The sequence below is a fragment of the Alligator mississippiensis genome, chromosome 8 (genome assembly GCF_030867095.1).
Source record: "Alligator mississippiensis isolate rAllMis1 chromosome 8, rAllMis1, whole genome shotgun sequence".
NCBI classification, from domain to species: domain Eukaryota; kingdom Metazoa; phylum Chordata; order Crocodylia; family Alligatoridae; genus Alligator; species Alligator mississippiensis.
The window spans coordinates 21,767,996-21,792,239 of NC_081831.1; the positions used below are offsets into that span (position 1 = coordinate 21,767,996).

At 45.5% G+C, this 24,244-nt stretch overlaps 2 protein-coding genes across 5 annotated transcripts; one reads left to right on the forward strand and one right to left on the reverse strand.

The window, feature by feature from the left end:
- Positions 1-188: 188 nt before the first annotated feature.
- SLC27A1 (solute carrier family 27 member 1) lies at positions 189-15,984 on the reverse strand. Of its 4 annotated transcripts, none has more exons than XM_006277041.4 (13): positions 15,898-15,984; positions 14,581-14,747; positions 11,013-11,407; positions 10,272-10,433; positions 9,075-9,144; positions 8,881-8,972; positions 8,602-8,711; positions 6,373-6,582; positions 5,943-6,069; positions 5,554-5,691; positions 4,402-4,566; positions 3,273-3,419; positions 189-2,488 (listed from the first exon to the last, which is right to left on the reverse strand). In XM_006277041.4, the coding sequence occupies exons 2-13, from the start codon at positions 14,745-14,747 to the stop codon at positions 2,331-2,333; spliced, it is 1,941 nt and encodes a 646-aa protein (XP_006277103.1). In that variant the 5' UTR covers positions 15,898-15,984; the 3' UTR covers positions 189-2,330. The 4 variants fall into 4 exon arrangements, with proteins under 4 accessions (XP_006277103.1, XP_019341245.1, XP_019341244.1 ...); XM_019485700.2 differs by lacking the exon at positions 15,898-15,984 and adding an exon at positions 15,838-15,860; XM_019485699.2 differs by lacking the exon at positions 15,898-15,984 and adding an exon at positions 15,477-15,804.
- A 2,343-nt stretch (positions 15,985-18,327) lies between these two features.
- NXNL1 (nucleoredoxin like 1) lies at positions 18,328-24,201 on the forward strand. Its single transcript, XM_006277042.4, has 3 exons — positions 18,328-18,494; positions 19,206-20,192; positions 22,866-24,201. Exons 2-3 carry the CDS (start codon positions 19,867-19,869, stop codon positions 23,158-23,160), a joined length of 621 nt encoding a protein of 206 aa, XP_006277104.3. The 5' UTR covers positions 18,328-18,494; positions 19,206-19,866; the 3' UTR covers positions 23,161-24,201.
- Positions 24,202-24,244: the final 43 nt, after the last annotated feature.

Below are 24,244 nucleotides of genomic sequence, written 5' to 3' on the forward strand. Positions count from 1 at the left end.
CGGAAGCGAGGAAGCGTCTGCGTTGCCAAGCAACCGACCCCAACAGCCCTTGACGCTCCCGCCACAGCCCCGCCCCTGCTCCCGCAGCGAGGGGCGGTCCTGGGGACCAGCCGGCAGGGCAGGGGAGGGCGGTGGCTGCGGCTTTCAGGCCAGTTTCCGAGACCACAGTGATCCAGTCTGACAACGAGCAAGTTTAAAAAGTTTAATTAGTGCGGACGGGCTGTTTAGATCACAAGACACTTTAGTAGGTGAACTCGATCCGGTCTGTGCCCCTGAGATCTGGCGGGAGCTCCAGGCCTAGGCCGCAGGCCCCCTCCCTTTGCTTTACATAGGGGCACAGTTCCAGTTAACACAACTAGGTCCGTTATCAGCATTAATAACCGTGGAGAGCGTCTTTTCCAAAAAAAGGCACAATTTCGGTAAAAATCATTTAAGCCACTGCCAAGAGGTCCAGTTTCCAGTGTGGACAAATATTAAAACATGGCTCAAACTGTTTGCAAAACTCTTCTTAAAAATAGTACACATGAAATACTGTCAGAAAAACAATGATTCTTCAGGCAAAGTCCTGCTGTTACTTACTCCTTATGTGAGCACAACACCATTACTAGAGTAATCGAGTGCAACAGAACGAAAACACGGGTTACATAAGTGTTAGATCATTTAAAGTCCTTAAGGCACTACACAGATGAATGGACAAATGGTAGCTGCTGAACAGGACAGTAGTCACCCTGGTACTTTCAAACAGAGGACTGATTGAACAAGGAAATTAGCCATTGTTTGTAGTACAGGTGGGGAGCTGGTCTCCGCCCACACCTGCAAATGCCAACTCCTTCAGTTTTTAGGAGATTTAGTTCTAGTTTTGGCAAGAGCACCAGCAACACAAGTTAGAAAACCCTGATAATGGATTTACTATATTCAAAGAATGACAATAGAATCCTGACAGGGCTGGAATAGAGGAAAGTGGGAACTAAAATAATGGTCTGATTTGTCTTCTTGTGGAAGGCAGGGTAGATTTGCACTTTAAAGATTACCCAAAGTTGGTAAATACCTATGGATATGAAAGCTTCTGCTACATATAATCTATGAGTTGAAGCTCACTTCATCTTTGCTGCTTGCAGATATCAAAAATACAACCCCCCCCCCCCCCGTTTTACTAGAAGCTGCAGCGCATTACTTCAACCTCGTTCTACAGCATTTAGATTGGGTGCTTCAGCAGAGCTTTTTGGTGCTTTTGAAGCCGAGTCAATCAGCTATTAGATAAAAGTGCCCAATCTATACAGACATCAGGCAAGCTGGGTCCAACCAAGGCACTGCCTCTTGTAGGCATACAGAGCTTGGCAGGGGAGCACTCCAAGTTCCAAGTGCCATTTGTTTGCTGGCTGGGGGAGGAAGGGGGGGGGGGGGTGTTAAGCATCTGCAAGCAGCCCTTGTGGCCAGAACTGGTGTTCAGCAGTTGCCACACATTTCCCATAGATGGCAGCATAGGTTAAAGTTTGAAACTAGCAAAGCAAACAAAAATCAGTTAAAAGGATATACAGCAGCATGACATATAAGGTAACATTAACAAGACTTCACATGATCTCCCATTTCCCCCTCACTTCCCTGCCTGGTCCACAGATTGCTGCACATGGCCTTCTGTAGAGCAATAATGTGATCATTCTCCCCCTAGCTTTGACATTTAGCCATTTTCCACCCCATATTTTTTTTTTTTTTGATTTAGTGAAGAAATCAGCTTACACTGCCAACCAAAGTTTGTGAAGATTCACGGATACTGCACTCTAGCAAACACTAATCTGATCAATTTCAAGCATAGGTAAATGATATACTTTAGTACAGTAAACTTTAGATGTGTTGTTAGAACAATGATGTGTTAGCTGGGACAATTAAGGATTCTACCTTATGTAAACATGATACCAAGGAAAGCCCTCTAAATAGCAAAGCAAAGTTAAGAGACTTGCTGGGAGGAAACCTACTTAGGACACATTCATCTCTGTTCAGTGATATCTTTCACACATCACAATAAATTAGACCAAAAATTTGTCCCATGTTGCAGTCACTCAGGTTTGTAGTGGTTACAAGAAGAAAAGAAAAATCTCTCTAGGTGCTGAACTGCAGAAAAATAAGATGTCTGTGCTCAGAATGGGAGTAGGTCATAGGTGAATGTGCTTTATGCAAGGGCAACATCCCACAAGGCAGTGAAATTGCCTCCTGCAGCCAATGCATTGTGCAAGAGTTTTGCACCACTTATCTAGTAGTCCATCACTTCCACAGGTGAGGCCCCCTTCTTATACTAGTCAGTAGTGTTTTGTTTTTTGTTAAGGCAAATCCCATCACAGAGTGACCTTTCCACCAAGGATCCTCTCATAGAAACATTCATCCAGCAGAACATATTTTCCCAGCTTTAGATCCAGAAAGTACAACCGATCTGATGTTTGGTGGGGGTCAAATCCTTCCCTCTGTAAACGAGTTTTCTGGATCTTAAATGTGCCTTAAAAAAAGAGAGAGAGAGAGAAAAAAAAACATTAAAGCAATAAGCTTGTAGGGCTCCTATAGTGTGTGGAAACAGTAGAATTAAGAACAGAAACATGAACTAACATAATATTTCTTCAGGGAAGTATTATGAGACTAGCTATTGGCTGGCTGGCTGGACTAAGAGCCTATTAGTCACAGTGTCAGCAAGTGTAAAACACAAGTGTGCAAGACCTCTAACATAACAGGGGTAAGTAGTTAGGCAAGAAAATAGCATATGCATGTAAAACCACAAAAGTCTGCACGTGCAAGTGATTTCCTTTCGCAGGTAATGAGAACGCTTTAGATTACTTAACAGCCAACCACACACACACTTACTTTACTGTTGGGCAAAAGGCTCCCACTGACCCAGCACACAGCCTGCCTACATATCAGCACTTGACTCCGAGCATGTATCCCAAAGGAATAAAGTAATTTTCTTCTGCAGAGGTCTCTTCAGTTAGCGGCCCTGGACTGGCTGTTCTCCAGTAATAAAACTAAACTACCGTCATTAATCCGCTCAGAGTGTGCACGCCTGGAGTGAAAGATACATTTGGCCTCATTTCACAATCCATGAAAAAGAAACACTGGGGACCGCAGCCAATTAATTCTAAAACCAAGTTACTAAGTACAGGTTTCTGATCTCTGTGTAGAACCAAAGCAAGTGGCAACTCTGATACTTCTGACTTCAGAGTTCATTCTGGGGCTAAAAGTTTCCAACAGTCACAAAAGAACAAACTTAAAAAAAAATAAATCACAAATACCTGTGGTGTCAACCTGGGGCAGGAGTCGGAGAAAGATGGGTCGTGCATAGGGAGGCAGCACCTTCTGCAACTCCTGATACAAAGCATTAGGATTCAGTTTAGATTTAGGATCAGCTATAGCTGCCATTCCAGCTTTCCCTTCAACCCCTGAAACAAACAATAGACCTCAGATGGATTTACAAGGCATAAAAAGGACACGTGGCTGGGTGGGCTTCAAACATTACACAGATGTAAGCACAGACATCCACCCAAAGCCCACCTCTTCACTCTGTCCAGCCACAAAAAAGGGCAGTTCTTTGTAATCCTGACAAGCCCTAATAGGAATCGCTTCCTACCTTCCTTAAAGATACCTTATCTTGTCTTTGTTCCAGAGAGTCTACCCAACTCCTGCCTTATCAAACCTCCTCCCCTTCTCGCACCAAATCTAGGATGAAACCAAGGGGACAGAACAGCCATTTAATGGGAACTTTTCTAACCACAGATTTTCTTGGAACAGTTCTCTCTTTCACAAAGGGACTTTTCCTCTCACTTGCTGTAGCTTTTTCCAGGTCCTTCTTACACAGAGCACTTAAGGGCTATTTATTTACTCTTTATAAAGGCTCATTTTGTTCTGTACCAGTTTCCCATGCCAGAAACCTAGGCTTCACAAAAGAGAATTATTGGGAGGGAAGCCAGACAAGTCCCTCAGTGCTGAGTAGCAGCTAACCCTTTGTTAACAGAGTAAGCACCCAACCTCAATCTGGCCATCACTCTTTCAGGACCCACAAATATTTCTGTTTTCATGGAACTCTGACTATTATTTTAATCCAGGGTTTCTGCAGAGCTCAGGCTACAAACAGGCCAACACAGGAGTATCCCCCTTAGGCAAGCCCTTTCTTTAAGGTGTAAGATATCACAAGCCACAGTTAGAAGTATGTAAATGAACAACCCATAATGAAGGATTATCTGAAGACCAGAGATTGCTAGATACCCAGAGAGACTGCTTTTCAGAGTCCTTTGCTGCCCACCCACATTGGGCCCTACTTCACCAAATGACAACCAATTTCAATTTATCCTGGAGAAAATGAGAGAAATTTAATGGCCACATCCCCCTCCCCCACAACCATGGGAGCTCTGGGTCTCCAGTTACCTGGTACCTCCACTCCATACACTGCAACATCTGTCTGGTTGAGGATGTGACTCAGGATTCCTTCTACTTCTGTGGTGGAGACATTTTCACCTCGCCATCGGAATGTGTCCCCACTCCGATCTTTGAAGTACATGTACCCAAGTTCATCCATCACTAACACATCTCCTGTGGTGGAATAGACAGGAAATGGCATCAACCCAGTGGCTCTACAGCCTGCCTCACTGCCCTTGGATAGGCCAGCTAGATAAAGCACTTTGCAGTTAATGAGAAAACTATTCACAGCTCCCAAGCTGGGTGGCTAGAGTGGCAATCATTTCTCTAGTTTCCACAGTACCTGCACATGGAGCAAGAGGGAGAGAGGAAAGCCAATACAATGAGGGGTGCCAGCAAGAATCTGTCCCTACTGGATTTCTTCTTCTAGTTTGGACATTCCCTATTGAATCCAGCAGAGATGTAACTAGCATTTTCAGGGCATTATGCAGTGATGCTGCAGCACAGCAGGGGATGCCAAACTGCTGCTTCCACCATTTGGGTTACTCCACCCTGGCTGCTGCGGTCAGACCAGCAGCTTTCCCAGATGCCACCATTCTGGCACCCTCCCCACCCCAATGCTGGTGCCCCACTTGCCTTGCCATAGTCACACTACCACAGGGGTATCAAACATACAGCCCATAGGCCAGGCCTGGCCTGTGAAGCCACTCTTATCCAGTTTGCTTGGCTACTGCAGGAGACTGGAAGTGGGTGAGCATGGCCTGCCACATAATCAGGGTCCTTTGGCTCCTCTGGCCATGGCCCCCAGGCCCCCTCCCCTGGACCCACTGCTGCCAATGGACCCCTGCTAGCATACCCCTCTTGCCACTGGTGTACCCTTCACTGCTGCCATTGCGGTGGCCACCCCCCATGCCCTGGCCTGTATCCAGCCCACAAATAACCCCACAGTACAAGTCCAGGGACTCGGGTGAGTTTGACACCCCTATGCTACTAAAATCAGAGATACTAGGCTGATGGCAACAGGAAAGAAGCTATTGGACTACACAGACTCTACTTAAATTGCTCGCTATTACCCATTAAAACACTGGGAACTCTTACATCTATGACTGAGAACATGTCTGCATCTCATGACAGTGAAGCCTGCACTCATTCTGACAGTACCTGAAAGGTATGCTCGGTCTCCTTTTTGGAACACATTGAATGCTATCTTCTTATTGGTGGCACTCTCACTGACATAGCCATCAAACCGTCGTAAGGGGTCCTGCTGGTTTATTCGACCCACAAGGAGGCCTGGCTCTCCTAGAGAAAATAGGACATGACTCCATGAGGTGACAAATGCAATCAAGGGTGCCCAGACTAATGATGGTTTTTGCCACTTGTACTCAATTCATGCAGACTGTCTTACCAGCCAGTCACTAACTGAGCTGGGTTTTTGAAGCAGGGACCTGGAAGGGAAAGGCTTTTTATTCTATTACCAGTCCCTGGAGCTAGCAGTTGCTTATCTGATAGCCTTCTAGAACAGTTAAGGCTTTGTAAACAGTAACATTTACCTGGGCGGCAGGGAATGCAGAGCCCACTGGAGTCACGGATAAGCTCCATAGTGTCCTCATTTACCTTTACCAAACGAATGGGATAAACATTGGGCAAAATCCGGCTGTTGAAGCCACAAGCACCAACCTTACAAAAACAAAGTAAAAACAAATGAAGAACATTGAAGGGCTTGGCCTCTCAGCTGCCCCTTCCATTGCATCTGGCTGCCTTCTTTCTAACAAAGACATAGATGTTTTCTGAACCTCTTCTCAGCTAAACAGGTAGGCAAGTGCACCCCAGATGGCAACTGTCCTGTAGAGGCAATGTTCACATAAAGTTGCAGATTTGGTTCATTGTAGGGTACTATCAGGGCTATGAGAGAAGCAGGGCAGATCGTCTGCATAAGCAGACAGAACACATCTGTCTTCACTGTAGCCATGCATAGCCTACCTTTCCATCCAGGTTAGCAATGCTGCAGTTACACTCTGTGGCTCCATAGAACTCCCCAATCTGCTTAATTCGGAAACGCTTTGTGAAGTCTTCCCATATGGTGGGTCTCAAGCCATTTCCCACGGCCAGCCGCACCTGATGCTGTGTTTCTGCCTCCCGTGCTGGCTGATTCAGAAGATACCTGCAGATCTCCCCAATATACTGAATAATCTGAAGCAGTAAACATAAGTACAGATCAGACTTCAAGAGGCTTTTATTAGGTGTGCTGGGAAAACCCGATACATCAATGTATATGGCTGCATATTCACGGGATGAGCTATCATAGCATCTGCTGTGTGGTTTATATTGCAGTCTTCTTGGGCCTTTGTACATGCCACAAAATTGGCCTTAAAAGTGGCTTAAATACCCTTTTGCACTACTTTAATGGTGCAGCTGTTTACACTGTCAGCAGCATATTGTGCATTAAATGACTTTGAGACATAGCAAAATAGAACACCTGAAGTGTTTTAGTTTGCTACCTTACAGCTGTGGAGGGAAGCACCAGGCCTGGTGCAGCTCAGGGGCTGTGCAGGTGGCCCGGCAGCAACCCGTGCAGGCAGGCTTCACTGAAAGGGGAAAAAAAAAAAGCAGCAAGCCTGATTTTTTTTTTTTTTTTGCCTGCCTGAGCTGCACAGAGGCCCAGTGCTTCTCTCCATGGCTGCAACTGGAGCAGCCAGCAAATTAGAGCAAGTGCCCATAGATTTGTTATAGGTCACAGCAGAAGACAATATGCAAGCGCATACAGAAAGGGGAGGAAGTGGACTACTGAGTTGTGTTAAGGAAGACAGGAAGGCCCCCAAAGAATACTCTTGCAGCTGCAGGACTGTTAAGTGGAGGGAAATAAAAAGGTTTGGTTAGTCAGAGGGGAAAACAATGTTAAATTCAGATAATAAATCACAGTATGCCGATGTCCAGGGATCCTGAAAGTGACTGTTTCCCTGTAGCTGCTGCAGAGTCATCCCTGGCTGCATCACAAGAGGTCAGTTCTCCCCCTCTCCCCAGTCTGGGTAGGCCCTCCCCCTGCTCCACTGCTGCTTCTCTTGTCTGGAGAAGTCTCTGCTGCTCCCTGTACTGCTGAGGCCCTGATCTGATGTTCCCTGCAGTGTGTTACACTGCAAGAGAGAGAGGCTTATGCCTGCCTAAGAATGGGTTGCATCTACAATGCAAGGACCTCAAAGAGCCAGGGCAAATGAGAATGCTGGTTTTTTTGGATCAGAGTGCAGCTAAGCAGTTCAGAATAATACACTGGAGCTGGGGGAAGTATACAGAATTTTCAATACCAGCCTCCAAGCCATGAGTCAATCAATACCCCTGGGGGTTGGGGAAGAATTTTGATCAGTCCAGTTCTCCTCATGTTGTGCTGGTCACAATCCTCCTCCTACCACAGCTCTGTCCATTTCCAGAAGATGGAAGCAGCTGTGTGTTCAGAGCCAGAATTTATCTACTGTGCATCACCCAAAGCAGATATATTTGAAAGAAAAGAACTGAAACAGTCAAGACAAATCCCTCCTTCCATGAATCAGCTGCCCACTCAGGGCAAAGGCCAAGAACTCTCTGAAGTCACTAGATGAGACTAACAGTTAAAACACAGTCTAAAACTTCTTCCCTTAACTGTGCTTTTGGAAAGTCACAGGAGGTAGAACCACAAGGTACTCTCACGTTTTATGTTTACACTGAGGTTATAAATTCTTAGAAACTAGAGAAATGAGATGCTGTTATTTCAACAGGATTAAGTTAAACTCATTGTATGCACTGGAATCATGAATGACAGAGGCAGGAATGATCACTTCTCTGCCTTTATGCCCCACATTTCCTGATGCTCACTTTATTCATTTACATATGGACTGACTGAACAAATTAAACTTGCTGTTTGCTATTGGGATAGTGAACATGGAGCACTGTCAGATGGACAATCCAATCTCTCCACTCCCATTTCTGTGGTTATCCAGGACAAAGTACTATAGTCCAGGCCCTGGAAGGTTTATAGCATAATGCTTAAAGATAGGAGAAGGAAAAGAAAGACTTTGGAGGAGTGATAAGACTCATGGCAGAATGTGTGAGGTGGATAGCAGGGAAATGTCAGAAGAGAGGTCTGCATCTAGAAATAACCCCTGTTCAAAACAATTGCTCATCTGCTTCAGGCTGCAGAGACAACACTGGTCTGCTGGCAGAGTTTTCAGTGTTCCTTACTGTGCATTTGTATTTTGTGCAATCATCCCAAAAGCGACTTGCTGAGAACTTCTTCCTGATCACCACAGTGAGACCATGGATAAGACACTGTCCAACTCCCATGATGTTACCTGGAAGACCAAGAGAAGCAGGACATCAGTGCTGCTCTGAGTTTAATCACTTCAAAATGGATTCTTTTACAAGACTACTGGAGGGTCCTTGGCAACACCTGGATCCACCTGAGAACTAAAACAGGCAGAACTAGCGTGACCCTTTGCCTCTGAAGAAAAAGCAGCCTACCTGCTGAATGGTAGAGGGGCAGGCAGTTGTACATGATGTCCTCAGGATGCATTCTGTAGGCGTAGTACCCAAAGGCAGCTATACGATAGTACCTAGAAGAACACGAAAAATGCTAAGGAAGTGACACAAATACAGCCTTGACCATCACTGGCTGAAGAGCAACTTCTGGGGGGAGCTTCTCATTAGTTTCTCACCTACTATGAACTACGATGGCAGCTTTCGGCATCCCAGTTGTGCCAGAGGTGTAGATATAGAAGAGTCTATCTAAAGAAGAGAAAGCAGGTGTAGGGCAGATCATTCTCAGCTATTTCTGCGGACAAATCCCATTTTGCCTACGGTACTTTCTTCTCATCAGTCTTTTGGCAAATCACGAGTGATGGCTGTGAGCTGGTGACAGCTCACGAGGCAGTAAGCTGATAGGGCTGGCATGGAAGCTGTCACAGCTGCAAGAGAGCACTCAGTCCCCAGGAGCTTCACCCACACAGGCAGGCAAAGGCACCTTCCTAAATCACTGAATTTACAATGCAGGGGCCTAAAGGCACACATTTTTCTTCTCTCTCCGAACTGCCTTGGAAATAGGTCAGCTGTCAGACTTAGACATTAATGGGAAGATGAATCTAGGGGAAAGGTCACTCCAACCTATGCCTGAGACAAGCAAGTAGCACAGAGCAAAGTTCCTGAGATTCTGAAGGGAATCCAGCAAGTCTGCATTCCAAGACATCGCAATTCCCCCTGCTCATATACTAAGAGTTCCCCCTGTTCATATACTAAGAGTGACCGAAACAGAAGGAACACATTCACCAGTTCTAACACAGTTAATGGTCTCAAAAATATTACGTGAACTACTTCCAGTTCCAGTAGATATGAAATGCTGCCCAGCCAGCTCTCTCCTTCCTTCCCTCCTCTCTCCACAAAAAGAGGTTGAGCTATTTGTAAAACCTAAACCCCCGATGTAGGTATTACAGGAAAATAGGAGAATCTGAATCTAGGAAAATTTGTCTCCACTTTCCCAACAATACACAATTAATTGGCAAGCCTCTCTCCTGAGACTCAATTCTGGAAGATGTGCCCTCAAGTCTATTGACTTCAGCAGGAGTAAGGTGACAGAGCATTTCTTTGCAGAAACTGCATCCCTGGTAGGGTGAGGTGGACCAAGGGTCTTTAAAAAAGTAACAGCCAGCTCACTTTTGTCAAAGCTCTGGAATGATTCTCAAGCAGGCATCTACCACCGTGCAGTTCAGGTTCTTACATGCACAGGGAGATTTGTACTTCAAACACTACAATGCAAGGTCCTCTAAATTTGCCTCTAGATTTGGGTATTCAAACACAAAGTTCTCAAATTGGAGTCTCACACATGCAACCAAAGAGAATAAGAATACCAAGAAATTTACCATCTAAACCTTTGGCTGGGATTTGATGCGGAGGAGATTTTGATGTGGCACTCAGAAGAGGATCAAGATGTTTCGTCTCCATGGGGACAGAGTCCGGGTTAAAGTCTCCAGAGCAGAACTTTGTCATGTTCTTGCCCAGCATCCCATTCACTTCAGATATTGCTGCAACATACAACATGTTCCATTGCAAAAGTACAATGGTCTAGGCCACATTAATAATACCACCAATACTAAGCGAGTGCTTTTATGTCTCAAAAGGCATCTACAATGCTCAGACCAAGAGACGCAAAGAGTATTTAAGAGACTATCCTAGTAACATCCAAATTACCACAATTCCAACATCCTAGTTTCAACAGAAGACCTTCCTGGAAGTCTAGGCAAATTCATCTCTCCATCCACTTGTACCATGTATAGTGGTACAACATTAGCAATCTACCAGAATTTCTATGGTATTAACATCAGTGAACCAGAGACTGCCTCAGCCAATTCTTGGAAGCAAGCAGTCTGGACTTGCTGAGCTAAAACACCTTTACTCCTTGTAATTGCTTAACAACCTCCTTAGCTAAAAATGGACTGGAAAGTACTTCCATCATCCTCATCTGATACATCATCCTGTTTCTTTCCATATACAGAACATATAGACCGACCGAAAATCTTTGCCTTTTTTTACATCCTTCCTCAGGACTAAGAAAGAACTCCAGGAGGTGGTCCATAGTGCATGCAAACTCCTAAGTGACTCACCTGCAGACAGCTCTCCTCCAAAGATCACAGCTTTTGCACCTGAGGTTGTCACACAGTAAACCAGAGAATCAAGACGCAAATTGAAGTTGATAAGGGCTGCCTCAATGCCAACTTTTGCCATCCCCAGCCAGAGGCCCACATACTCAGGACGGCTCTCCATGAAGATGGCAATCACATCACCCAGCTGGTATCCCTGCTGGTAGAAGAAGTTAGCGACTGCGTTGGAATATTCATCCAGCCGCTTGAAAGTCCATTTCTCATCAGTGGCTTCATAGACCAGTGCCACTTTGTCAGGGTGCCTGCGGACAACATCCTGGAAGATCTTTGGAACAGTAGTTTTGGCTCGTTGATGCTTTCGCAACTCATATTTGACTCGTAACAGCACTGAGAGGCCACTGCAGCAAGGAGAAGAAAGTCAACTCTAGCAAAAAAACCAAAAACAAACAAACCAGCACCCCCCAAAAGGGTTTAACATACAGTCCAATACTGTCTGCCTAATATACAGGCTGATAACATTTGGCACAATTTTCTACCCTGCCATTTGGGCTAAAAACCTTCTACCTGTCACTAGGGTACACATGAAAGCTGTTTACTGCAGTCAGGAAGCCTAAACCACCAAATTCAGGAGAATCTAAACTTTCAGTTAAATAAAAAGTTTCTTTTTGGCTGACACAGTTCAGCACTTACAGATATAAGCATGGTCCTGAACTTCTACTGCTCCCAAAAAGCCTTCTCTTGAAGATTCAAAGTGCAAGTGGCTAGACTATATAGAATTATACAGCTTCTCTAGCAGTATGTGGACAAGCAAAGCAACAAGATGTTTTACTCTACTGGTGCTTGGAAATCTTTCCAGCAGGAAAAGGACTTATTCACATAGCAGTACTTAAGAAGCAAAGGGTCCATGATCCAACACTGAAGGGACTGGGAGAAAGGGGGAAAAAGGGAGGGAGGAGAACAAAGAGAAAAAAAAATCCTCCTTTCAGCAGGGACAAAGGCCTCCAAAGGAAATGGACATCTATTAGTTGCATGTAATACAAAAAGATGGCGTTTTAAAGTACAAACTGCAAATAGACCCATGTTAAAAATTCCATCCACCTCCTCCATCCCACTATTTGGGCACTGCCTTCAATCTCACTCGCATCCATCTCTTCCATCTTTTGTATTAGCATCTAGCTAGCTGGCACCTGCTAAGGTTTTCATGCTTTAGTGCTGGAATCACACAGAGGCCAAGGGAACTGCAGCATTTACAATTCTGGATTTGACTTGGAAATCAAATTCCTAGTGCTAAGCTTTTAGCAACCCTGGATTTGGAGACTCGGCATGTTTTACCAAGGAATCAACGGATATGGTTAAATCCTGCCAGCCATTAAATATCCTCACAAAGTCAGGAAACAAAATATTGCAAAATGCAGTAAGCAGGTCTCTTGGAAATAGATTATATCACAGTGTGAGGCCAAACTGCAAACCTCCTCTTTGCAGTTCTCTTTGGGGGAACTAGGAAAGAAGATGCTTCCAACTGAGACAAGGCAACAGATACTAACTGACTTTGTACTAGACCAAGCCTTACTTGCCTTGACACACTTTGTAATGGCCCTGTGCTATTTTTTAAACGTTCATGCTCCCTCAGGATCAGCAGGTTACTTTAGGTATTTTCAGGACTCTAAAAAGGTTTAAAAAAAAAAAAGAGAGAGAGTTTCATCGTGTGACATCAACTCATAATGAGGTTTAACAGAACACAGCCAAAGGCTTCCAATATAAAAAATCGTACACAATTGTGAGCGAGTATGCTGTTCCTACTCAGAACAGAACCCTTCAGTGTATCGCTTTTCATATGCATCTTCTTTCCATTCACACCCCCATGCCACTCCTACCATGGGGTAGGAAGAGGCACTCTCTTGATGTTGCCAAATGAAAACTATGTGGGAAAGAGGACAAAATAATTTAGAAATTGCTGGAGGGAACAAACACAAGGAGAGTGCTTGCTAAAGATCATCCAAAAGAACATGACTAGGAGTTAATAGATGATCAAGGGGAAAAACAGGTTGAATAACTGCAAAACAGAAAGATCTACTAGATTCTAAATAGGAATCCCAAGGAAAAGGGAACTGTGTTCACCTCTCTGGATACTCAGTATTAGAAAAAAAAGTACTGAAAATATGAGGAATAACCTTGCACTAACCAAGCAGAACAAACTACATTTGACTTAACAGGTCTTTTCCACTTTTTCCAATTGCTATGATTATTTTAAAGCAGGCAGGCTTTAGCAGCTAAATGCATCTTGAAGCAGTTCACACTTAAGAGTAACAAAATATTTCATCATCTGAAACATAACCATGGAGTACTCTACATTTGCCATGATTCTTTTGCTTTTTCTTACTTTTACAGATATGTGGTCTCTAATGGGAGATGTTTTATAATTTGTAATATGCAGATAAATACACCATCTTAGCACCAAGATCTCCTGATTTCCTGATGGCAGGAAGCTTGTGACAGTATTATTTCCATCAGACAGGAAAGAGTTGCAACATAGGTGTCTGGATAAATATCCAGAAACATGAAAGGTCATTTAATATCAGCTCTTAAAAACCCCTCATGACTGAGTGCCAAAGACAGGAACCCTGGTCAGCAAAGCTCCAGGGAAGGGGGGAGGGTGCCATTTTAGAAACAACTTGCTGGCACTTTGTCAGGTTGAGCTGGCCTTTCATGGTGACCCTACACTGAGCTGTGCCAGAGACAGAACAGAAGAGCCTTTTCACTGGTTAGCTACACTTCTCAGATTCTTAAAGGGCTTTATTCTCCTCACATTATTTTCTGCCATTATTCCTCACTTGCCACGCAATCAGGAGGAAACAGCCCTTCAAAGCACAGTGACAGCCACAGTAAAGCTAGGCAGTCTCTGGTGATCATAAGAGCCTTAAATCCTTTGGAACAAAGGGAACCCCTCACAGTAGCCTAAGAGACACAGAACTGAAATACTAAAAACAGAGTCCCAGGAGGTAAGACAGGCAGTAGACTCCAAGGTATTATATGCAATAAAAACATATAAAAAAACTATAATTTTAATATTGACCTACTGTAGTTTTCACTTTAGGAGGAACAATAACATGCTTCACTTCTGTAACAAGCTTTACTCACCCCTTGTTAAATTGCACAATGAGGCCATCTCCTTAGTGTAAGTTCTTATTCTGTGAACCATAAATATTCAGCTGTTCCTACAAAAATTGCACCATTCAAACCACAATGTGTAATCAAAAGAGCTTTTGATTCAGAAAAAACCCTGACACCATTAAATTGGCACAAAGCCAGTTTACTATAACCTCTGATTCCATGCCCTTTCACACCATTTCTGAAATGTGAAATCTATCCCCCTTCCTGCTAAGTCTAAAACAGGTCCTGAAGACACATTCCCAACAGTCTAGGTTATAACCCCCTCCAGGGTTGTTAGTGCATGCTGTTGGAGCCGAAATAAACGCAGGTTCGTTTTTAGTGGTGAAAAGCTATTTTACAGAAACAAACGAAAAAAAAGCACATTATGGCACAAGAGGAAGGTCCACAAGGCAATACTTACAAGAGATCTCTCAGAGCAGTCTTAAAGATGATACGAAGAAACCTCCACCCTCCACTGCCAATGTAAATGCCCAGTGTAGCTGCCAGACTCCATGACCAGGGCACACCAAAAAATCTCATTAGCCCAAGAGAGCCCAGAGAAGCAGTATAAACCCCAACCATGCGCATCTAAGGAGGGAGAGAGATTTCAGAATCATCAGAGCCAAGCAGTCAACTCTGACCCCTTCGTGACCACCAGCAACAGGCAAGAGTCACATCCTAGCACTACTGAAACCAGCAGGAGACACTGTTGTGCTCGCAGGACTCGCAGTTATAAAAAAAAAAGTTTAATGACTCTGTCAAAACAGCAAAGCACAGGGAACAGGACTCTTCCAAATTAATTTCTGCAACGTTCAGTAACACATTTGGATTTATGATTTTTCTAGCAATTGTACATGCCAAAATGTAAAACCACGAGTCAGACTTGAAGTAGTTCTCTAAACCAACCACAGACTTCCTCAGCCTGAAGAAGGGCATTTGTACCTGAAAGCTTGCAAAGAAGAATTTTTCCAACTATTGTGGTTGGTCTAATAAAAAAGAGTGGATTTACCCAAAGAACCTGGTCTGCCCTAGACAACGAGGAGGAGTTCTCAGACCCTGGACTAGGATCATACACCGCGAGGGCTGGGTGAGACCTCAGGAGGGCACATCTAGTCCAACCCCCTGCTCAAAGCAGGATCAACCCCAATTAGATAGTCCCAGCCAGGACTTTGTCCAGCCAGGCCTCAAAAACCTCCAAGGATGGAGATTCCCCCACCTCTCTGGGTAACCTGCTCCAGTGTTTTACCACCCTCCTGTGGGAGTTTTTCCCAATATCCAACCTAAACCTCCCTGGCTGCTACTGGAGAGGACACCGACCGGGCTGATCGCTGTGACTAGAGCACCACGACAAGCCCCAATCCCTCGCTTTGTTTTCAGCAGTTCGTGAGAAACAGGTCGCAGGTGTGGATATGGGGCCGGGCCGGGAAGGGGAAGCATCCCCCGGGGCTGCACGGGACCAGGCACCGTCTGCCTTAGATGCACCGCGGCGTAGGTGAGCTCTGCAGCCCCTCCGGCTGCTGCATTTGTCCCGAGAGACCCAGCCGGTCGCTCGGCGGCCCCTGCCCCTTATCCCGGGACAAGCCCCCAGCAGGTCCGCAGGGAAAGCCGCGCTCCCAGCCTGACCCCGCGGAGAGCGAAGGCGGTAGGCGCCCGGCACCAGGGCGACGTGTGCACGCACCGACCCCGGGCCAAGGGCAGCGGCAGCTCCCCGTGCGCCTTGGCCCCCGCCCGCCGCTACCTTGTCAGCTGCAGAGCGTTCTGCGCGCGGGCCGCCCACCCCGGAAGTAGCGTCAGGCAGGGGGCGGGCCGAGCAGGCTCCGCCTCCCGCCGGGGCTGGGACCAGCGAGAACGCCAGGCCAGACAGGCCGGAGCATAGAGAGTCTGAGGCTAGAACGGCCGCGCTCGGGTCCGCCCGCAGGAGGCGGTGTGGAGCCGTGGGCCGGGTCCTGAGGCGGAAGTAGGCGGAGCTGTTGGTAGAGTGAGGGGGTGTGGTTTAGTGGACCCACTAGACCAGGGGTCCGCAACCCCCGGCACGCCTGCTGAGCGTGGTGGACAAGGGTATTTTGGTCGGCACACCACCGCCAGCCCGGGCTCTAAGCAGCTGCTGCCAGCCACGGAGCCCAGGCTGCTCCCAGCAGGTGGCTGAGAGGCTGTAAGCCCCGCTGCAAGTGGACCCGGCTCTGTGGGCTGGCTGCAGCCGGGAGGCTGCAAACAGCTGCTCCGGGCTCGGACGTGTTGGCACTCCCGCACCTTCTCAGGTAGACAGTGTGGGTTTTTTCAGCAGCACTCCAGCCAAAAATCATTGCCTACCCCTGCACTGGACCGTTGCAAAAAAATGTCCTTATTTGCAAGCTTTTGGGCTCGTGTGCCCTTCTTCAGGTAAAGGAGAATGCAAAGTTTAACACTCTTTGCATGCCTGGGGAAGGGCGCGTGAGCCTGAAAGCTTACAAATACTTTTTTTTTTTTTTTGGCAACTATCTAGCAGGTCTAATAAAAGATATTTCCTCTACCAGGAGTTGTGACTGCTTTTTGCAGTTGCAAAGTGTGTATCTGGCTGCCTTTCTGCCCTGGTGCAGCAGTGACATAAGAAACTATTGTGTGACATCACACCCTGTCCCATGTCTTTGCTTTCTTAGCATCACACTGATCAATTGTGGATCTATGTACAACAATATTACAGATTCATGTCTTGATTTACTACTATATATGAATATTCTTTTATGTTGGTGGGCTCTATTTTTAATATAATAGTTGTAGTTTGATTACTTTGTTCAAACTTATTTATATTATGGTTGTATGTGTGTTGTGTCATTTTCAGGAGCGTGGCATTTAGCCACAATTCTTAATAAATGGAATTGAACTGGTGTCACACTGCGTTATCAGGAAGGTGTGATGCCACCACACCATGACGTCTTGCTGCATCCAGTCTAGGCACTGCTACGAAGCCCACAGTTCCCCTGGTTCTGTAGATGAGAAAAGGGCTTGCACCCGGGGCAACTGGTTTGAAAGCAGGTTCCCAGAGATGGCTGCATTTGTAGTGCAAGCAGTGCCAGAGTACTGTCTCTGGGACTTTCCTTCGGTCCCATGGGTATTACTGTGTTTCACAGCATGTATCGCTACCAAGTTAGCAAAAAAACAGGATTTAAACAGGCTGCATCACTTGCTGCAGAGCTGTATGTTTGTGTACCTACTCAGTTCTTTGAAATAATTTTATAGGTAAAAGGGTCTGAGAGAATGTGCAACAAATTAAAGCATTGACAACAACTCAAGTGTCCAGCTTGTATTATCTGGTCACATTCCCACATCTGCTTCTAAAAGACTTAGTGTTATAACATTTATGTTCAGAGAGGCTGTTTAGTCTTGGTTGCTAGGAACAGTTCATGCAAAATGAGCAGTGTATAGACAAGAAGCTCTTCAGGTTCCTGCTTCCTCTCTACTGGGTCACAAACTGTAAAATGGTTTCCAGCAGTTACTGAGCCCTTTGGATTTCCAGCAGCACTTTGCAAACTCCTACATCTTTTTTTTCTAATATATTCCTAAAGTATTTTTATGTCCTTATGCAACCCTGACTATTGTCTTCACTCCTTTCTGTTCAAAATTAAATTTGTTCCAAACAGATGATGCTGACCTTTCCCATAGTTCTGTTTCTACACGTTCATTTATGAGACATCTGGCATTATACCATCCTAATGAGAAAAAAAAAGTTTTATATTTCTGCAAGTCCCACATGTTTGATTCAGAGAAGCAATTTGAGAGGCACATACTCTGTGAGAAATACAACAACATCATTGAGCTGCATTCCATTGTTCTTGCATCCTTCAAGTAAACTATGATATGGTGGATGCACCCCTCATTTGGGCACTATTCCGTGTAAGTTGTAGTATCTGTGAATATGTAGGAAGTATAATGTGTGTGCATTAAACAATGTTTCAAAATACTTATTTTGATTTATCCATCAAACACTGGGTTGATTTTCCTGCCAAAGTTACTGGTATCACAAGAGCCTGAAGCACTCTGTTCTGCATTCCTTCCTCTGTATTAGGCTTATCTGAACATGAGATTTTGCAGATCACTGTAAAAGAAGATTTTCCAGTAATTCAGGCTTCATTCCCCAGTATCCCCAGTTACAGAGTATATGTTGTAGCAAGGTTCCCATTCTCTCCTGCTTTTTGGCAATAATCATCAATGTTCCCTCCAAGCTGTGCATGTGTACAGCCATGCACAATTAAAAATCTTGCCGCGCACTAACTTATTAATGCCATGCACCCGTCCAGAGAGGAGCTGGGTGCAGAGAGTGGTAGAGGCACCAGGGCTGGCGTGGGACATTTACCGGAGGTAAGCTCAAGCAGCGGCTTCTCCCCGAAGTGAGGTGGGGTTGGGGATGGGGGCTGGGGCTGGGCGAGTCCTTGCTCCCCAAGGCGAGGCGGGGACAGGGGCTGGAGCTCAGGGCTGGCGCTGGGCAACTACTCCCCTCCCCAGCCGTAGATCCTCCAAGAAAGGGAGAGAGAAGCTCTCTAAGACTAATAGCAGTTGCTCCTTGCAGACCAAATATGTCCCAAGTGTCTTCTCTGCAGCAGCTCCTCCATGGGTATCCCTGCCACCCCAAATTAAAATCATCTGAGATCAAAGAGAAGATTTGCTGTGCTGCAATCAGAGGCTCAAGTGAGGTTTGCATAATGCAGGTGGGGAGAGACTGCGGGACTCCAGGGATCTGCTGTGCTCCCCAGTCCCGACACCACGTGCCTCCTCGCTCCCCAAGGCAAGGCGAGGTGGAAGCTGGGGGCTTGTTCATTTAAGAATCACACAAAGTCAGTTATCTTCTCGCTCTCAAAATTGGGAAATAGTCCTGTTCCATGGAAACAGGGGTTAGCTGTATTTATGTCCATCCATCCATAACCTGCCATAACAAGGGAAAGGTGACCAGAAAAGACATTTGCACCCCACACACATTTCGCTTAATTAGATACATTTACGAAAATGTAAATGATCACACCTTTAAAAAAACATATGCATAGACTAAAATTATAAATGAAAATCTTGTATTAGCTTAGGTGAATACAGGAATACCACCGATAAGCTTCTGAATAGTAGCCAAGAGCAAATACTGCCTGAGAATACCAGCCATGCTTCTGAATAACAGCGTGCACTGAAAGGAGGAGGTGGGACCAAAGTGGCATGCTCACAGACTGAAGCAGCGTGCTCACAGATTGCTACACCTTAGAGGGAACATTGATAATCATCAGTGAACCTGCTTTACCACCAGCAAATTATCAGAATTTGCTGAATACCTGTTATAGTTTATTAGCTATTCTGGATAGTTAAGCAGCAGCCGCTATATCAGTTTTAAAAGATTAAAGATGACTTTGCAGAGTTTGAGTCCTCAGTTTATTAATAGCTCGGTAGATGAAATACAACAGACAGATTATTGGATTTACTATAAACTCAACCAACCCTTCAAACTAGTAGCAAGACTGAAGCATTATCTAAAGTTTTATGATGCAGACAACATACAGAAGGAAAGGTTCTAATGACAAACACCTGTAGGCAAACTTCATGAGCCACACAAAAAGACAGACTCTGAAGAAACTGCACAAGATTTCCTTCGCACTGAGTTTCCAAATACCAGAATGGAACTGTGCCTTGCAAAACCTCCAAAATGGATTAATTATTTAACTAACAGTATCAACCTGAATGCCTAGGCTTAGCTATGGCTTCCCTTTTTACTGGGAAGATCCTGATTGTAAACAACAAGGACTGTGATGAGCTGGACACAGAGCATGAACTGAGTCGAAGGTTGGAAAACAAAGTGATGCTGCTTTATTTTGGATCTGGTGAATGTCCTCGATGCCAGGAATTCTCTCCGGTCCTCAAAGATTTCTTTGTGAGACTCACTGATGAGTTCTATGTGGAAAGAGCTTCTCAGCTGGTCCTGGTGTATGTGTCTCAGGATGAAACAGAGGAAAAACAAGAAAAGTTCCTGAAGACCATGCCAAAAAGATGGCTGTCCCTGCCTTTCCAGGATGAGTTTAAAAGGTAAGAGCTTGATAAAGCAATAAGATAGTAATAAGTACCCTTCTGAATTTTTTTTCCAGATGCTGTTATTTCTTCCAAACTTTCAAATAGTTCTATTATTATCCAAAGCCTCGCATTACAGCATCAGTGTTCCATAAAGTCTGGTAAAGGGCAAATTATTCCTGTATGCATTATCAAACTACTCCAGGGTGTGTGTTAACTATATTAAGTGAACACAGATATTCCCTGTCTTGGATCCTATAATGTAACCAAGCATAGTTAACACTGCAGATACATAGATGACAGCAGTACTTTGTGCTTCTCTCTCAGAAGGTAGGTCTTCATTTTTTCTATCTATAGATGGAGAAACTGAGGTCTGGAAAAGGAAATGACTTGCCCAAGGCCTTGCAGGGATAGAGTCAGAAAAAAATCAGAATTTTGAGTTCTGACTCCCAATCTTAATATTAGTCCATCACACCCACCTTTTCCTCCCAAAGCTGAGGCTTTGATCTCATCATAATTTATTTTAAACATGTACTTGGTGGATATGTATCAACTGGCTTCATGAAAGAAGTTATTTCTAAGGATTTTTTGAACAAAACAAGACCAGCTCCTACAGAGTAGTGGGGACAGTCATAAGGGAAAGACTAGAAAACACCAGAGTGCAATGAGGAAAGTGCAGGAAAAGCAAAGGCAACAGGAAAAGATCTGAACAGATCACCACCAGTGCTGTCTACAACACAGACCATTCTGGGTGAAAGGCAGTGTGTCCAGATATCTGAGCAGAGGACCTGGGATCTCTTCTCATCTTCCACTGGCACGCCGGTTGAGAATTGCCCTTACAGACTCCTGTTTATTTCTTGTTCTTAAAAGGATCCAACAAAGAGATTGTCCCTGTAGGCTGTAAGAAAGACATGAGAAAAACGTTATGGAAGCACTTGGCAACAGTCCTCCAAATTCTCACGTCACACCAAAGGGAAAAAGGCTGCAAGTTACTGTGACTTCATTAATATAAAATAAGCAGAAATTAAATGGCATGACTGTTCCTTTGGGCTAAGTACAGACAGTCAAAAAGCCCAAGGCTGAATTGATTCAGTCTTTGCAGGTTAGTCTAGGCTGCAAAGATTGAACCAATAAGCAATTGAACAGACATTTATTTGTGATTCAGGAAATGTGGCCACATGCCTACAGTGGCTCAAACCAGAAGCCAGGGGGTGCTAGAGCATGGCTCTCTGGCAGGTAACCAGCATGGGCTGTGTGTTCACTTCCTCTTCCTGCTGCCCCCAAGGTCTCTTGGATTTGCAGTTCACAGTCACAGCAGCAGGACTCCGCAGGGTTGCTCATCACTTCCTCTTCCTGCTTCCAGGATTTGTAGTCCACAGTTGCAGCCAGCAGTAAGTAATCCGGCAGGGCAGGGCAGGGCAGGGCAGCTCTGTACTCAGGGAACAGTGAGTTTAACCCCCATCCCCAGCCCTAGACCCCAGCAAGGGTTTCCCAGGGCGGGGGAAGGCAGTGAGCGGGCCAGTGAACCAGCCTTCACTGCTCCAGCTAGGGAGCAGAGGGGCAGGGCCAGCCCTGCTCTCTGGAGCAGACAGCACAGCCCAGTCCAGGGCTGCAAAGCATGCTGGGATGCTGGAGGACTCTGATTTAACTTGTACCAGGAATGGGTCTGCGACAGAAGTTTCATAAACCGGTTTGACCTAAATCAGTTAAGTCTGGTACTACATTCAACCAGCTTTATCTTAACCCAGTTTCAGCTATTCTGAAACTGGTTTATGTGCACTGAACTTCTGTCCTGTTACAGGTTTAAACTAGTTTCTGATCACTTTCACTGGTTTATATGTAACTTCTGTCCCTAGCCTTGATGATTAATCAGAGTATGATACAGCTTCAAAGCTTCTTACTAATATTTATGAGTTCATTCTTCCCTTGGAGGTGAGCTGAAGTATTCCTTCCTCTTCTAGAGGCACAGGCAGGGAAGTGCTCTGTTAAGGCCAGAGCCTTCTCTGTGAGAACCATTTTCAAAGTCAGGACTAGCAGGCAGGATTCCTAACTTAGCTTCTGTTTCTCAGGCTGTTCCCATGCTGCCTTCCAATGGTAAGGACTGTTTCACTTCAGAGCAAATCCATGTCCTTTTTTAAGGAAAATATGTTGTGTCTCATTTGTGAGTCATTCAAGAATCACATGTGGCCCTACTACCAGCAAACATCCTCCACCCCTGCCTGGGGCTTCAGATCTTTTGGCAGGCATCCTATGTGCAGGCCCAAGCCTGGAAGCTTGGGGTTTGGATGCCCCTGATTTTCACTTGCCCTCAGCCATATGGCCACAGGAGCAAGCTAGGGAGAAGTCTCCCATTTCCTTAAAAGCGGTTTATAGCCGAGATCTTCCCACTATAAGTGAAAGTGCTAACTGTGCATTACCTCAGCCAGTGTACTACACCCTGCCACGTTTGTGGTTTTCCCTAGCCAGCAGGAAAACCACCTTAGTAGTCATGGTATTTCCCCTGCCAGGTAAGCAACTGCATGTCCTGCAACTGACCACCACCAACAGGTCTGGAAATCCAGCCCGCAGCCTGCAGTAGGAAAGGCAGCAGTTGTACCTAAAGAGGGCTCTGGTGGGTAGCATGTAGTCTTTAGCACCTTGTCTAAAAAGCTCTGGGCTTTGTGATTTAAACTTTCTGATTTTGGTTTCCAGGGAGCTGGAATCAATGTTTGTTGTGTGTGACACGCCTATAGTGGTGGTACTGAAGCCCAATGGAGAAGTGATTTCTGGGAATGCTGTGGAGGAAATCGAGCATCTGGGTCCTGCCTGTTTCAAGAATTGGGAGGAAGCTGCTGACCTGATCAACAGGAATTTTCTCCTGGCAGAGGATTTTGATGACATGTCCCTGAGAAGCATCACTGACCCCATCCGCCGCCTCAAGTACAAGCTGGACAAGAAGATGAAGAAAGAAGAGAGGGAAAATGAAGAGGAAGATGCTATGTCCTGATCACTGGCGACGCATAGGGGGTACACACAGGTGCGTGTGCACCCCCTGAGCGTGCCTGTGCATCCCCTGTGAAAAAGTGCTGCCGACACTGCCAGTGGCACCTGCAGGCGGTCACCGCTTGCCACCCCCACCCCCATCACTGCCAGTGGCATCTGCAGGTGGTCTGTGATTGCCGCTGGCCGCTGCCACCACTGCTGGCGGCGTCTGCAGGTGGTCACTGACTGCCAGTCGGCACTTGCCACTCCCTCCCCACCCTCCCACCACTGACAGCACTGTGGCCGCCTGCGGGAGCTCCCTGCTTGCCGCCACCACGCTCCTCCTACCAATAGCACTGCCTACCGCTGCTGTCACTTGCAGGAGCTCACTGTGTCCCCCCAGCCTCTGGGGGCACGCAGCGTTCATGGTCCTGATTGGGAGTTAAGATGCTCCAGCTACACGTATACCAGCTAGAAGACTGGAATATAGAGACTCCCCAGCAAATACCAGCTGCCTTCAGCTCTAAGGCAGTCACTTTCAGAGCATGACTTTGTATTTATAGATAATTGTATTCCCACAAAAATCTCAGGATTTCTGTGGCAGCTGTAGGATCTACCTTCTACTATCACTGGTAACATTACACAGCTTAAAGTTTAACTTCTAGGATTAACTCATTTCGGTGCTACTGGTCAGACGGCTTCATCACCATTTTTTATGCTCATTGATGCACTCCATTATCCTAGATGTTATGCACAGATTATGTAAAACTGTGGCTAACTATAATTCATTATTCGCTAACCTCTATTGCCATCTCCTGGAAGTAAGTGACAGTTGTGGAGAAACCTACCTATATCATGGTTACAAACAAGGCTCTGGCTCTCACTTCACAGTAATTTCAGCAAATTTCAATAATGTCTTTTAAGCTTTTTCTGCTAGCTACAACCTTAAAACTTAAGTGTATCATCATCATGGTTTAATGGGGGGATTTGAAATAAAGAGCCAGTTCCATTTCCTTTAGTCCCTGATGTAACAAGGCATAATCTGAATGAAGCCTGCTTTGAGGAATCCTTGGCTTCTTTCTTCTTTCTAAACTAATCCCTGGCTGCTG